Below are 12639 nucleotides of genomic sequence, written 5' to 3'. Positions count from 1 at the left end.
CAGTGTGAAAACAAACAATGTTTGAGAAAGAAGGATTAATTCAGAACAGAAAACGTGTATGCTATGGTTAGCTGGTTGCCATCATTTGAGGATCTGTTTTCTCATCATCTGAAACTCGTTCAGCATCAGGATAAAGGATAACGACTCTATGGATATACAGTATTCTTCACCATGGTAAAACTCGCCAACCCGTTGTATACAGAGTGGATTTTGGAGGCAATCAAAAAGGTAAAGAAGCAAAAACAGCGACCTTCAGAGGAGAGGATATGCAATGCGGTGTCATCTTCGCATGGTTTGGACCGCAAAACTGTTCTGGAACAGTTAGAGTTGAGTGTTAAAGATGGAACTATTTTAAAAGTCTCCAACAAGGGTCTCAACTCCTACAAGGATCCTGATAATCCTGGGAGAATAGCACTTCCGAAGCCTCGGAACCATGGCAAGTTGGATGGTAAACCAAATGTGGACTGGAATAAACTTATTAAACGGGCAATTGAGGGCTTGGCTGAGTCTAGTGGCTCATCCTTGAAGAACATTGAGCGCTTTCTGAAAGGTCAGAAAGATGTGTCTGCATTATTTGGAGGTGGTGCTGCCTCCATTTTTCACCAGCAATTACGATTAGCTGTCAAACGTGCTGTTGGCCATGGTAGGCTCCTTAAAGATGGACCTCTGTACCAACTCAACACTAAAGCAACCACTAATGCTGATGGGAAGGCGAGTTTTGAGTCTCTTTCCTGTCTCCCTCCAGTGTGTCTCCTTCCCCATGAAAAGGATAAGGTAAGACACAGTTTTTCCATGGTCATTTTCTTGTGATTGATGGAATGTGTCAATACGGAGTTGCAATTTGAGGCCAGTGATCTTGAATGTGGTATGTTAGAAGTTATTAATGTGTGTTTAGGATCCCATTGTATCCAATTTTCTAAGCATGAGAGGAAATGTAATGGATTGTAATTTGTGCTTTGGACCAAAAAATGGCAGATGAGCTACTGTGGGGAATTCACAACGCAATGGAGCTGAAAGTATAGTAAAAGGCTTACTGTAGGTGTGTCAGCAAAACATAGGAAGTAAGCCTCCTCTCTTGAAGGTGAGGTGGATTTGCAAAGCAAACTTGAGGTGATCTCTTACTTTCACATTTTTATTTGACTGCCATTTCTTCTTTCTATTTGAATTCAGGTAACACAGTGAGGGGCTGATAAGCAGTTGCCATCTAATGCTGTCTTAGAGGCATTCTCTATAAAGGGCAAGGAACTTCCTGTCCCAGAACCTCTTTGTTGTGAAATAGGAAGAAACCTGGTTTAGTGGAAGGTGTTCCTACCCATGGCAGAGGGTTGGAAACGGATGATTTTTAAGGTCCTGGCCCACCTAAACCATTCTGTCATCTAGAGAGCATGGGAATGCTGGAAAGAGCACTCAGGGACTTCTGTACCCTTTGCTCTCTCCCATCTTGCCCATTTTAAGTATATGTTCTTCATAAAAAACAGATTTTTTTTCCTGTTGCTTTCTCTTATTTTTTGTGGCTTTCCCCTCCTTTCTGCCATATTTTGCATTCCCAAGGTCTTTGGTCCTCCACTCTAACCTCAAGATGAAGTTGTTGGAGTGAAATTCACACCCAGTCAGTAGCTTTTTATTCTTTCTGTTACTGTGGACACAGGATAAAACAGAAGCTTGTCTTTGTTTACTGAAGATCAAATTGGCAATGATTTGTACATTTGCACTGCCTGTCTATAGGACATCTAGAATGTGAAAATTAATCTTTTTTATCCTAAAGAGATACATTTTTCAGCAGAATGGGAAGTTTTTGGTTGTTATAAATATCCTGTTCAGGGATGAGTTTCTGGGTGTGTCCTACTCATGGTTTTTGAAGTCAGCTTCCCTCTGTGGTGAGAGATGCTTTAATGATCTATTAGTATTTGCAGATGTAAAACTGCTGTAGGAGTCTTCTTCCTAAAGAAAATAAAATCTGCACAATTGCTTTATCACCAAGTTTCTCTGAAGTTCTAATTTAACTGTGGGAGCTTTACAGTGGACACAGTACTAACTTGTCAGCATGTTGTGCTGTGGGCTGGCATAATGTAGGAAGTATTTCTGTGCTGAAAATTCCAGTGTTCTGTCTACAAATGTTTCCTGTGTAAGTCTCCAACTTCATCTCTAATGAAGTCAGTATAGCTGTAAAATGTTAGGAAAACTGGATATAAACAAACCTGTCACACATGGGGTCGCTGGATTGAGAGTGTTGGTAACAGTGGATAATAGTGTCTGTGCATATTATTAACATAGTATGTTTCACAGCCTATTCAGTCTTCTTGTCACCTGCCGAAACTCAGGAGCAGCTTGATGTTCTTTGAGATGAATGGTTCGTTGTGCTTTTCTTAAAATGTTATAACTCAGTGTGATGAATGGTAGTATGAGGTAGTATAATACTGAATTTAGTCTGGGATTTGTTTCTTGTCCCCCTGGAAAAATACAAATTTTGCAAGGGGTTCTTTCAATAAATTCTTCTGAATTTTTGTGTCTGTGTTGAGCCCTAGATTTCTACTCTTCATGTACCATATGTGCGCTGTGTAACTCAGACAGTTTCATACTATTTTCTGAAGTAATTTTGAAGATACGATGTTAAAATATGTAGGTTCTGCCAGCATTAACTGACTGCCAAGTCAGTGATGGCTCAAAGTTCCTGTTCTCCAGGATTTTAAAGACAGTTTATTTTTTTGTTTTGGTTTGTTCTCGGTTGTTTTTGGTTTTTGTTTTTTTCCATACAGACAGTGCGAAGACCTTCACTCTACTGCTTTGTGTTAAATCTCAACCAGTTTATGCAGATGCAGAAGACATACTATACTATTTTGATTTTCTTGACTTTCTGGGTTCTTGAGAGTGGTGAGGGATATTTTTTTTATTATTATTTTTTTTTTTTCCCCTTTAATGGAATGTACTTGGTACAGATTCTTTGGGAGTATTGTGACAATGTTTCCCTTGATTCTTAGAAGAGCTTCATGAGCAAAAAAGTTCAACCTGCCACCTGCTAACTGGTGGCCTGGCAGTCCCCATGCAGTAGCCCCCAGACAGCTTCTCCCCAGTTTATGTGCTGAGCATGACACCATATGGTCTAGAATATCTCTTTGGACAGACTGGGTCAGCTGTCCCAGCTGTGTCCCATCCCAGCATCCTGTGCCTGCCAGCCTTCTCACTGTGGGTGGGGTGAGAAGCAAAAATGTCCTTGACTTGGTGCAAGCGCTACTTGGCAACAACTGGAACATCAGTAAGTTATCCAAAGTATTCTCATCCTACAAAACACAGCACCATACCAGCTACTAGGAGAATTAACATGATCTGCATTACTTTGAGAGACTACTACAACACAGTAATATTTGATACTATTTAAGAGCGAAGAGCTCTTTCCTAGTACACCATTGTGAAGAACTTAAACTGTAGTAAGTTACAGGTCTTAAGGCTGGATGCCTTAAAGATAGCTCACTCTGCTTTTGTTTTGCTGCACTTGTTACATGAAGAATCTTTGTAAAATCATTATTATTAAAAAAAAAAAACCAACAGTAACATATCAGGTAACTGAAGAAGTGGAAATAATTGCTATATGTGTTGGAAGTTTCCAGAACATCTGAAATTTGATGTTGGGACAACAGTAGGACTGTTTCTTCCTCAATTAGAAGGAAAATACGGGTGGTATTATTTGAGATCCATTTGCACTGTCCTTGAAACTGTCTTCTATGTCAGTTAAAACTGGCTATGGTGGCAGCAACCTTTGAGTAAATATCTCAGTATTATCCTGCAGTACAGGTGAGATTGTAAAGCCAAAATTCTCTTAAGTGCTTCCTGAAAAAAGAATTAAAATGGGAGGAACCTCTGTGGCTGAAAATTAGGAGTAATATTTAAAGCAGATTCCCAGTGCTGCTGTCTTGCATGTTTCCTATGGCGTGTCTGTTTCCTAGTTTTGTGTTGCTATTTATATCTGTTGGTAGTTATCAATCAGTTTAACTGTGGACTATTATAGATGCAGCATCCTTCAGGCCTTCCCTCTTGCCAGTAGTAGTTCTCAATCCCAGTGTGCGCTCGTAAACGCGCATGAAGCCAGATGTCTTGTATCTTTTTAGAAAGTTCGTATGCTTAGGGGTGGCATAGTTGTTTTGAAGGCCTTTAAGCATACAAAAACTATTGCTAGATTGTGCCTGTTTAAAGTTAGTAATTGTTAATTCTGTGTCTTAAATGAAAGAACTGTCTGATTACTGGTAAAGAGGTTACCTTTGGATTGATTTGTGTGGGATGGAGTACGTAAATGATCTGCAGCCAGAACACTGTAATTGCATGTTGAGAGCTCACCCATCTCTCCAAAGACACTGTTACAGCTTGGGTTCCCAGCTGCAGGAGGATTAGGATTCATTGTCTTCCAGCTGGTTCTGTGGAAGAGAAGTCTGTAGTTCTGTCTAAAAAAGCCTTGTGGTTGATAACAGATGGCCTCCATCTGTACACTGTGTAGCTCTGGAAACCTAAGTGTTAAAAAATTACTTTGAACTTTATTCACTTGATGAGTGAAACGGGTGAGGTAGCTCTTAAAAACTGAGCAAATCTAAGCAGGTCCTAAATACATGAACACCTTTGAATGGATGCTATGAACTGAGGCATTTAGCTCGGAATGGGGCTGAATGGTACCAAAAGTGGCACTGGCAGTGTCTGGAGTCATGATAACTTAGAGGCAAAGTGTGTCACTGTGGGAAGACATCAGATGTTACGGTGAGTACCTGGGTCACTGGGTACTACTGTGGAGGAAGTCTTTTTAACAGTGTTTTCTGACAAAATTTCAGCAGAGGCCGAGTACAGGATAATGGATTAAAAAGCAGAAGACTAGTCCAATATATTGGCCAGATCCCTGTTGGCAATCCTTTCTGTCCAGTAGATTATTGACAGATATGGAATGACATCTCTCTGAAGTTAGGTTAATAAAGGAATTGTATTTACTACAGAGCTTTAAAGGCTAATCATACAGGGAAGAGAGTGGATGATGGACTATGTTGATAAAGAAACAACAGCTTGATTCCAGTGTTAGCTTTGTTATGTAGGAAGGGAAGAAACAGCCAAGAGAATGACGGCAGGTCATTCTGTCCCTGCTTTTCTCCTAGTTTCCCATCAATTTTATCTTCAGTCATAGTGATGGTGGAAAAAAACACTTAAGAAGCAATAATTATGAATTTAAGTAGTGCCATTTTAGTTGAAAAATAGGCTCCGTGTTCCAAACATGCAGTCAACAAAAACTGGTGAACAAATACTATGTGTGACAGACTGCTGAGTCCTTCAGTCTCTGTGAAGTAGGTGCGTATTTGCTTGTTCAAGGATTTCAGACCTTTATCCTAGTGACTTGTGATTAAGTCACGTCGGCCTCTAGTCCACCTGTTTAGGTTTTCTCTATATTGGGTGTATAAATACTAGTTTTTCTTTCCTCACCAATATTTTTCTGACTGTATGAACACCTTTCCTCAGAGCAGCTCCTAATACTGCTTCTGGCATTGGATGAGAGGTTGTAACCTTGCTTGTTTAAATGTTCAAGGATCTGGCAGTCTACCCATTGCTACTGCTATTAAGGTAAATCTGGACTTGTAGTGAGATGCAAAAGAAAGAAGGGGGAATGGTGCCCAAGAAGAATGACCCTTGAGTAGGAAACAGAATCCCATTTGTAATATATTTGCTTGTTTTGAGGTGCTTTTGAGGGTCAGTTAACCAGTCTGTGGACCTATGCATGAACAGTGAATTCTGGTTTGAAAATACGGGATCTTCCAAACATGTTTCTATGAAGACCTATGAATTACTACAACTTCTAATTACCAATAGTTCACTGTGTTTTGGAAAATTAAATAGAACAAATTATGGATCTTGGTACATAGTTAAATACCTTCTCAAGTGTTATTAAAAAGATGAGACTGGACCTCTTAATTTCCTGGAATCTTTGCACTTTTTTTGCACCTTTAGCAGTAAGTTGAGTCACCATTCTATCCCCACTTACCAGTGCGTAAAATGAAAATCTTGTCAAAACTAAAGGTGTTCTGAGCTATAAAAGAAATCACCGGTTCTACACATTCTCCCTATTTCTGATGAACGGTCCCATCTAATCTTAAAAGTCCAGAAAACTCGGTGTCAGATACAGCCTTTAGATGAATGTGTGTATAGGTTTGACTTAATTTAGAATTCGTGAACAGTATACAGCGTCTCCCAGGCGTTGGGTCTCTCCTCAGTCTTTGAGACTCAGTTCTGGATATTTAGTGATGTGTGTTTTGATTGTAGTGCTGGATCTCTGAACTTGTCTGGACTCATAGTGAATTCCTTGAAGGTGTGCATGGAAGGAAAGAAAGTAATTTTGCTGCTGAGCGTTGCAATGACTGACATTCAGAAGCTGCAAATAATTAAGCTCCATGCAGAATCTTTAGTGCGATCTCAGGAACAAGTAGATGCGCTTGCTTAGTGCTGCCACCAGTGGTTTTTTTTTTTCCTTCAAAATGTACAGTCATAAAGGGTTCTGACTGACTTCACCTAGCTTTGCAAATTCAGGATACCTTTGTGTGGGTGGTCTCTCTGCAATAGACCTATTTGGGAGAGGTTTTGCCACACTTGCTGTAAAAGGCTGCTCCTAGAGAATGGTCTGTGTCTGTGCAGACAGTGCAGGGAGAGAAAATAGCATGGGATGACTATGGGTCAAGAAGATGGGACTCTGTTAAGTCTTACTGTCAAGAGTGTTATATTGAGCAGTGAATTTTGATAGCGAGGACTTACGTGTAGAATGTTTCTTTTGTTCTCTCCATTTTGTGCTCAAGGTGGTAAAGTTTCAAAAACTGAGTAGGATTTGGTCTTACAGTTGAACTTGTGTGGGTATCCTCTGTAAACTACAAGCAGCAGCCTTGAATCGGGTAGAGATCTTTAATGTGCATGAAATGCTCATTGACAGTTCCTTTTCTATCTTCTCTGGTATCATGTTTATGTGGGGCTCTGCATTCTGTGAAATACTTTTTTCCATTTTCTAACTGAAGTATTTTTCATTCGTTTAGGGATGCTGCTAATCTTGAAGTAAAGCAGTGTACAGTATTTAAAGATAGTGTTTACCTCTATGCGTAGCCATTGCTTAAGTTTTAACAAAAAATCTCATCCCTAAAGTAACTTGTTATTTCTAGAAATCAAAGTCAGTATTGAAGTTCCTTGTTTTTTGTGACAATCTAAGTATTGTGGAACTCGAGTTGGTTTTTTATTCAGTGAGAGGAATTAAGATTTTAGCTTGCTCTTGATTCGAGGAGTGTGTTTTTGTTTTGCAGCTGTGGAAGTCACAGACGGTGAGACCAAATCCTGCTCAGTTTTTGAAACTCTTACCACCTTGAGCACAAAATAGAGGGACCAAAAGAAACATTCTACACATAAGTCTTCGCTATCAAAATTCACTGCTCAATTTTCTTGAAAATTATGGAGGTGAGACAAAGTGTAGGTGAGAGCTCACAGGATATAACTTTGGGTAAAGAAAACTTCAGTAACTTGAACTGCTAGGTTCCTGAATCAGTGTCAAGTGGAGGGCATTTCTTTATACTGCAGAGAAGGAAATCTGAGCCTCTCTTTTCCCGGCACTACCCTGAGTTTGCAGTCAGGAAGTCTTAGCATGTGATTCTGATTGTGACTAACAAATCTTGAATAGTTTTAATCCTCTGATTAGAGAACTTGTTGATTCTGGGAAGGTTGTTTAACAATTGACTGTCTAAGCATTTCCAGTTGGCATTCTCTGAAGTTTTTACCGTGTGCACATATGATAATAAGATAATTTCTTGAGTTTGAATGTCAGCCTGAGATACTATTCACACTGCTTTTTTGCATTGGTTTCCAGATACCAATAATCACTTCAGAAAATTCAGCCTGTATGTACCTCACTAATATCCAAGCTATTGGCCTTCGCACTTGGCTCTACTTTTGTAGCAGCATTTCAGATTTTCTCTCTGTTGTATTTGTCCTTCCTCAAACAGCGGCAATTATTTAAAAGGTCCTTTAATTTTCCTATTTAAATGACCCTATATGTTTCTCTTAAGAAGAGGTATGTATTTCATGCTTGTTCCTTTATTCTGTATGCTATTTTATCTTTTCTCCCTTTCATTTGTTCTAATGTAGTCTCACGTTTTAGGCCATCATTCTGCCACATAAATACACTTTTTTCCTTTCAAGTGAGATTCAGCAAGTGAATTGGAGACAATATCCATTTACGTAGATGAACATACGTGTGTGTGTTACGCTAATAGTTTTTCTTGGGTGTATTAAAATATATTTAGCATCGTTTTCTTGAGTAAAAACAGTATTTTAAGGGATTTCTGTTTTTACTCTCGGTTGCTTCAATTTTTTTCTTCACTATACAGTCTGGAGGGAACGTTAAGAGTTGTGATTTGGTAACTTATGTAGAAGAGGGGTTAGTTACTAACCATTGCTACTACAAGTTGATATTATTGAATAGTATTTCCTAAATTCTGCAGTTTTCTCTATATACAGCAAAAAAGCCCACATGGTTTGTAAAATTACTTTGACAGTATGAAATTTATTGGTTCTGATTTTGTTGAGGCATGGAATTGAAGCAGTTTTCCTCTCCGGCCACTGATCCAAAAGGCATGGGATCCAGGCTTTGTGATGCCATGCTCACTGAAACATGTTTCCTCATGTTTTAAATAATTTTTTCCATATGGTATAGGTTGTACTTTCCCTGTCTCTTTTCTGGTTCATCTGCTCTTGCCAGGAGCTACAGCTTTTGAGGGAGACCTTTGCAACAGAATGGGCTATTTGAAAGGAGGGGTAATGATTTGTCACTTGCTTAAAAACACACGCACAAAAAAGCATTATCTAGTGTGTATTCTCAGAAGCCGTCTACCATTGCTTCTAGGAGGCTCACATTCAGGGGTTCTTAAAGAGCAAAGCAAAAAAAAAAAAAAAAGTTGGTGTGAGTATATATGCTTCTTTTATGCTGATTTAAATTCTGTACTTGCTCGATTCCAACCACAATGACTACCATGAGCATATATGTGATGATGGGACAAAGATAGTCCTGGTATCTAGTGAGCTCCAGATGGTAGTAAAATGTCTGTGAAGTAAAGTGCTTTAACATTACTGGCAAGTGACCATGTGACATCCTAGCCTGCAAATTTGACTTGAGTTTTCTGGCGTTTCCTAACCTCACTTTTCCTAAATTAAGAAGACTACAAAGCAGATAGGTTGGCCAAGACTGAGATTGTAAAATTACTACACACGCACACATTTTTTCCATAGGCATTGCTCCGTCTCCTTTAGGAGAGCCTGCAGTCTGTGAATCTTTAAGGCACATTTGGTTTCTAGAAACCCTTTGTATAGTAACAACGTGCTGAGAGGCTGGCAGACTGTAAGACACTGTCAGTCCAATTTATTCTGGCTTCCTCCTTCCCTGAATCTGGTGACATCATACAGATAGATGTACTTGCTAGCAAAACAGCAGAAGGAGTTGAATGTCTGCCAAAAATTTGCAGTATGAAACTGAGCTGCCTGCTTCCAGTCTTGTTTTCACGAATCTTTCATTGTGTGCTTGCATTTTCACTTGCCAGGATGTTCTTTGCTGAGCAAACATAGCAGCAGTGAAATCTCTCCATACATTGCATAACAGTCTCGCACAGAAGCTTTGGAAGAGTATCCTGATCTCCACATTCAAAATTGTTCTGATTTAATTAATTGTTTTAAACCATTTTGAATTCTAGTAGAGCCTTCCCTCAGACTGTAAATGTTTTGGGGCTTTTTTAAAATGTGGTACAGTATTTGCTTGCAGCCTGCCAGGGGTGGTAAATACAGGAAACATTGAAGCTGTGAAGGATAGACTGTGATCTGGTTCTTCCAAACCTGGACAGTGTTTACATGTGGTCTTCCAAATTTGAGGGACTGTGGGGGTGAACAGGGTATGCACAATTACTGGCTAGAATAGAAAAGAATGACTGTCTCAGGCTGTTGACTGTCTATAAAACTCTCTTTGAGGAAATAAATTGCTCGTGAACTTCCTGCAGCGGATATGTGAAATAATTTTTTTTTCTCCCTTAAAAAGTTGTACGTGTGTTACAGCTTTCCTTTCAAAAGGCAGAAAGTAAAAGTAATTCCTGAAATCTTGATTCCAAAGAAATTAAAGCACTGACTGACCCTTCATACATGAGATTTTTTTTTCCCCCCAATAAACCAGATACTGACTAGAAGCAGCTAGCTGCCTGGCACCTAGAGTCCAGTCATGAACAAAAAGAGAACAATTTGTGTACAGTAGATCCCCTCTTTCTCTTAAAAGAGCGTGGGAAATCCCTGCATAGCTGATTTCAGCTAATGTTGCTGGGCTGACTGTGACAGGAAGGATACTGCCTGTGGGCAGTGAAGATGCTAGCTTCTCCCTCTTACTTGGATATTAATGATTTGTATGCTTGGCATATCTATCTACAGTTGTTCTGTTTCTCTGTTTCTCAAAAGGAGCAAAAACTGCAATCCTTCAGTTAATCCTGTGAACATATTCCAGACTGAAGTAGTTTGATGGGCAGGTGATTTTGTAATAATTTATACTTCAGTAACCTTGGGGATTTACCCAGGGGCTAATATAAATACTTGTAATTCTACGTGAAGTATGTCAGGCTTTCGTTTCTGCTGTATGGCATAATTTTGAAACAGCAAATTCCCACGGTGTTTAGGTTGTTTCCATCTCGTGGGTGCTTTAAGGACCACGAAAGTGTACTGTGTGCGCTATGTCTGTATGCTGAGCAAAAGGTAGAGCTTTCAAATTTTCAGTTTCTGTATTACAATAATATAAACAAACCTCATTCCTGCAAGAAACTGTTCTGGATACGGCTTTGGCTTAGGCAGAGTAAAGGTGCTTGAAGAATTTCTGGCATATGCTTCCATGTAATAATTAACAGTATGCATGTATGTACCTGCAGAATCGATTCTGAAAAGGCATGTTCGAAATCACTAACTGTAACTTGATACATCTGTACAAAGAATGTTTCTCAAACCTTGCCATAATCTAACATTATTCCCATTTCCAGTGTTTTAAATGTGATTTTAGCTTATTTTTATTGTATTTTTAAATTAAATTTTGTGTACATCTTTTCACTGGAAACTATAAATCACGGGATTTAAGTGCAGAATTGGATTAGAAAGAATTTGCTAGATAATGAAATCCAGCATTTAATGTTAAATTAGGCCATCCTTTCATTCTTATTAGTTGGTCAAGTACCACTTTAAAACAAACAGTTATTGCACTTGCTACATCTTTGATGAGGATGTAGAATGTCAGTCCTTAAATTTAAAAATGTCCTGCTTATTCCAGTCCAAATGTGTTGTTGGCTAGTTCATATCTATTTCTTACTTTGCTAGTACTGTGCCTCATCTTAAATGCATCTTTTTCTCTACACAGTGTCTTAACTCCAGCCATAGCTTCTGAGAGAACACACCTTTTTATCTGCTTGTGATTGCTAAATAGCATACTCACATAATTTTCTGCAGGAAAATTTTATTTTAGTTTTTCCTAACAGTGTTAATAGTTCTACAGTTTTTGTACTTTGGAGTACTAACTTCTTTTCAGTTAGTGCTGTATTGAATGTGAGAACCAGGTAAAATCTTCGAGACGTGATGTGTGTTACATCATGTCTATGTGATATATAAACGTCTGTGTCATTTTGTGTATTACAGTTTGCTCTCTTGAGATACCCAGTGCTCTTACTGTCTCTTTTCCTCACAGCCGGTTGCTGAACCAATTCCAATTTGCAGTTTCTGCCTTGGTACAAAAGAGCAGAATCGGGAGAAGAAACCTGAAGAGCTCATCTCTTGTGCTGACTGTGGCAACAGTGGTAGGTGACCATTTACAGGGCTGCTGGTATCCCCTTCCCTTGAGACAGAAAAGCTGGTACACTGCCTGGTGCTGCCCTGTGCACAGAGGGAGTATGCATCTAATAAGAATTTTGCCATTTAAGACAGAGAAGTCTAGTGTAGTCACTCCTGGTAACCCAGGCGTGAGGGATATGCTTCTGTGGCATACAGTACAGTTTGTTCAGCTGAATCTTAGGCTTCCAGAGGGGAGACAGTTAAGTTAACCTAGCACAAAAAATTCATTTGGCTCCTGGAAGTTTTTTGGTTTTTTTTAAAATGTGGCAATGAAGACCTGTTTCACTATGTTTCTCAATTCAGTTATGAAGAATTATCTTTGGGTTCTTTTGTATTTGGGCCTGCCATTTGCTCGCTAGGGCATTGGTTTGTGTTATAAGTAGGTAAGACTGGAGGGACCTAAAAATAGGAGTATCTGGATAACCAAAATTCTACATGGGAATACATAATTGATAAAGTCTCTATGTGAGCTATCTATGACCATTAACAGAGGTATAATGATTTTACCAGTAAAATTTTCTCTTTTTTTACTAGGTCACCCGTCCTGTTTGAAGTTCTCTCCAGAGCTGACGGTTCGAGTGAAAGCCTTGCGATGGCAGTGTATTGAATGCAAAACATGCAGTTCCTGTAGAGATCAAGGAAAAAATGCTGTGAGTATAGTGGAGTAAAGATTGAAGGAAGAGGATACCAGTTTTCTGGCTGTTAATATTAAACTACAGAATAAAATTACTTCAGAGGCAAATATCTGTAGTT

At 39.1% G+C, this 12639-nt stretch overlaps 1 protein-coding gene across 1 annotated transcript in view; it reads left to right on the top strand.

Annotated features, from left to right (window-relative positions):
* KAT6A (lysine acetyltransferase 6A) overlaps positions 1-12639 on the top strand; it is a 36823-nt gene that overhangs the window by 2102 nt on the left and 22082 nt on the right. Inside the window, exons 3-5 of the mRNA XM_040087631.2 lie at positions 4-774; positions 11744-11852; positions 12421-12536. Of these exons, the coding sequence (XP_039943565.1) occupies positions 172-774; positions 11744-11852; positions 12421-12536 (828 nt within the window). The 5' untranslated portion in view covers positions 4-171. The remainder of the gene's footprint in view (positions 1-3; positions 775-11743; positions 11853-12420; positions 12537-12639) is intronic.

The sequence above is a fragment of the Hirundo rustica genome, chromosome 28 (assembly GCF_015227805.2).
Source record: "Hirundo rustica isolate bHirRus1 chromosome 28, bHirRus1.pri.v3, whole genome shotgun sequence".
In the NCBI taxonomy this organism is placed as follows: Eukaryota; Metazoa; Chordata; class Aves; order Passeriformes; family Hirundinidae; genus Hirundo; species Hirundo rustica.
The sequence above is the reverse complement of the archived record's forward strand: the minus strand, read 5'-3'. Positions and strand labels throughout refer to the sequence as shown.